Source organism: Cyprinodon variegatus, unplaced genomic scaffold (genome assembly GCF_000732505.1).
Source record: "Cyprinodon variegatus isolate N-32 unplaced genomic scaffold, C_variegatus-1.0 Scaffold1450, whole genome shotgun sequence".
NCBI lineage: Eukaryota > Metazoa > Chordata > Actinopteri > Cyprinodontiformes > Cyprinodontidae > Cyprinodon > Cyprinodon variegatus.
In genome coordinates, this window is record NW_015151903.1 from 52,200 (window position 1) to 55,726 (window position 3,527).

Genomic DNA, 3,527 nt, shown 5'->3' on the forward strand with positions numbered 1-3,527 from the left:
TGATCAAGTTAATCCTGGCAAAGCGTTCTGCTCTAAGAGTTTTGACTACGAAAGTTACGATTAACAAAGTTTATTTCTTTAAGTCTTTCTCAGGAAACTGTTTGTGGAGCTGGAGATAGTTTTTATAATCACTGTGATATGATTGCTGATGAATGGACCATGAAATATATTTATTTTTAACATTTAATTGTCCAAGACATGGTTCCAACTGAAACAATTAACCAGATTAATCGTGATTGATTATTGAAATAATCGTCGACTAATTTACTAATCGATTAATTAACTGGAGTATAGAGACTGTAAAACCCACCTGTAGCTGACAGAGCAACACTTAGAACAGGAATTATATCAAAGTTGTAAAAACTCATGTTAACATTTAGCATTTATGACCAAAAATCTTTTCCGTCTGTCAGTCTGTTCTATAATCCAGAACTCCTCCTGGGAAAAGCTTCACCTGGTTTAGTTTAGTGAAACGTCTTCTTTATGGAACCTTTTAGCTATTTGAATATTATTGGATTAATTAGAATAAAAATTGAGCAGATTCATCAATTTGCAAAGTAATTGTTAGTTCCAGCCTTAGTATTTTAGGGGCTCACAGCCCTAAACAGGTTGGAGTCGTAGTTCAGCTCAGCTGCTAAAAAACAGTTTAGCTGCCATGCTGGTCAGAGCGACCTTTGACCCAATAACCCTCAGTTCCTGTAAACCTGACCCTGGCTCCCTCACTGTTTATTAATCAGCCATCCATTCAGTTCTGGTTTTATCGCTCTGTCACTGTTTCCCAGCGGTTGTGGTGAACGCTGCCGTGCGTGTTTGCAGTTCACCAGGACGGTGCTGCATGCTGAAACACGCCACTCTGTCCTCCGTATGCAGACAGACGGTTTATGACCTGCAGCATTTCTCCATCAGCACTGAGCTCACTTTTAGCCACGGTCACATGATTACACTAAGTGGGTCACACGCTGTTCACCATCACATGCTCCCAGTTAGACGTGAGGTTTACTGTGAAATCTGAAGAAAAGCTGAATATCTGGAAAGAAAGACTGTTTGGGAGCAGCTGAAGGATTTCTGGAATTCCCTCCGTGTTCCTGACCAACCGACGGCATGCAGCGATGCAGCCGGTGCTGCCTGCTCTGGATGGACTTTTATCACAATGGGTCTGAGCCAATCACATGTTTGCACTTCTGAGAGTTTCACAAAGGTTCTAGAAATGCAGACTGCTTTTTATTTATTTAGGTTTTCTTCCTCTTATACCTCTTGGCAGCCATATTAGTTAAAATACATCATTTACACCTTTTAAGCCCAAATGTTTGCAGTCTGAAAAAAAACAAACCTTTACTTTATGCACTGTTTTTATATAGTCTTATTTTTTTTATCTTTAAAGGCATCTTGCTTTAACTCTTTATCCTCTATATAAGCTACTGGAACCAGAATTTCCCTGAAGGAGGAATCCCCAGGGATAAATAAAGCTGAGTCTAAAGGTCTGGTTATCCTCCTGCAGCAGTGTGTCTCAGATGTTTATGATTTCTGCCCAACATTGAAGCGTGGACTGCGCCATGTTATTCCACGCCACAACGCCAGAGGGCCAATCAGGAACCAGCTGTGGGTCTAGATACGGCCGAGGTGGTGAGGAAGTGGGGGCAACTTTGTGCGACAACGGAGGGACATGAGGGCCAAAAAGAGCGGGGATCCAGGTGGGAAAAGGGTCCCAGCGTTCTCACCTCGCTCTGCTAGCTGCTCCATCTTCACCAGTCGTTTTCCACAATGGCGGTCAGACAAACAAAACCAGCCGGTAAGGATCCAAACAGGAAATACGCATAGAGTAGAGAGAATGCAGATCTGACCAATCAGAGGCCTCCTGTCTGCGCTCACCTACAATTGTGGAGAGGTGCAGCAGAGTGCCTGCAGAAGGGGTGGGGCTTATCTGCGTTGACTGCGCCACATGCAGACGACCTGGTTTCTGAGGATAAATCAGCCTTAGGCGTATATCTGTGGGGAGCTACGGTTTCAGACGGTCATTGAAGCTCACCTTTCCCACCGTGGTTCTTTGAAAATGGCCGAGGGTCGGAAGAGGAAAAGTGTCTATGAAGTGTATGAGAAGAAAGGAAAGGCAGAAATATCCCAGAATGCTTTGCGCAGAGAGCTCTCCTTGCACAGCATTCTGGGATTAGCTGTCCCAGTGGCCCGCTGTTGCCTTAGGCTGTCGCTACCTGACAGCAGCGACTAATAACAAAGATGGGGCAGGCACTACGCTGTGGAGGAGGAGTGACCAACGGAGCAAAAATCAGTGATCATCTGTCCAAACGGTCAGTTAACTGAGTTCACTATAGAGTCACCGCTCTATATAGTGATTGAGGGGTCAGAGGTCAGGGCGTCCAGTCGGACACCGTGAGCTGCTATGAGAGGAACAACTTTTAAACAGAGCGTGCACGAGGAGAAATGGGCTCGTGCACGAGGAGAAATGGGCTTGTGCACGCTCTCGCTCACCTTTAATAGGCGTTCCCTCTAGGAAGCAGGTGCAGGTTTGGGCATGTGCTTTTTTTTAAAGTGGAGGGGGCGGGTCTTTGAAAAAATTTGTAACAATTCTCCAAAATACCTGTTCATTGATCTGGGTCACCTGACCATGAGGCTGGTGAGCTGCAGCTGATAACAGCGAGCTTGGTTTGCATGGCAGATGGACCCACTGGGTTACAGAAGCAACGTTTTTCTTTTCCAGATCATTGTTGACGACGATGACAGCAAGGTGTGGTCCCTGTACGACGCCGGCCCAAAGAGCATCCGCTGTCCCATCATCTTCCTCCCCCCCGTCAGTGGCACAGCCGAGGTGTTCTTCCAGCAGGTTCTGGCGCTGACCGGCTGGGGTTACAGAGTCATCTCGGTGAGCGGGGGCGCTGCTGTTCATCAGTTAAACCTCATCTGCCTCACATGGGGCTGGCTGGTTCTGACATGATTCAAAATAAAAAAGTAAATGTTAGTTTCAGACATGGAGGGCGATCAGAGGCAGGCGGTTTGAATCAGAATCACTGATCTGATAGCAGAGCTTTTTACAAACGGCGAACCAGTACAGCTTTAGATTGACCTCTTCCTGTCTCAGTTTTCACTAATACACACATGTGACTCATACACACACAGAACAAGGTTCACCAAAGTATTTCTGGTCCATAAACAATTCTAAATTAAATTACAAAGTACCAGTGCTCTTTAAACTTCACTGCATCTATGTGTGGATTTTTGAGACTGCCTTGATGCACCAATGCATTTATTTAAGCAGGGATGGTTTGCCACCAATCACAAAGCTCCGTTGTATAAGCCAATCACAAGAAACCCCTCCACGTGGGAAACTAACCCCCTGATTCCACATCCTCCGCCCCACTCCGCCTCGCTCCGTTCCAGACCGCCTGCGAGCAGCGAAGCCCTACAGCCTCCACTGTTCCTCCCGTCTTTCTCCGCTCCGACTTCCTTGGAGTTTGAGGAGAGCCTGAGCAATATTATTATTTAACTCGTAGGAGAAAATCGTGGTAATGAAGGCT

The 3,527-nt window shown here is 46.0% G+C and overlaps 1 protein-coding gene across 1 annotated transcript in view; it reads left to right on the forward strand.

Annotated features, from left to right (window-relative positions):
* The window catches only part of spg21 (spastic paraplegia 21 (autosomal recessive, Mast syndrome)), a 19,609-nt gene that overhangs the window by 9,557 nt on the left and 6,525 nt on the right, over nt 1–3,527 (forward strand). Inside the window, exon 2 of the mRNA XM_015403152.1 lies at nt 2,714–2,875. Coding sequence (XP_015258638.1) covers nt 2,714–2,875 — 162 coding nt within the window. The remainder of the gene's footprint in view (nt 1–2,713; nt 2,876–3,527) is intronic.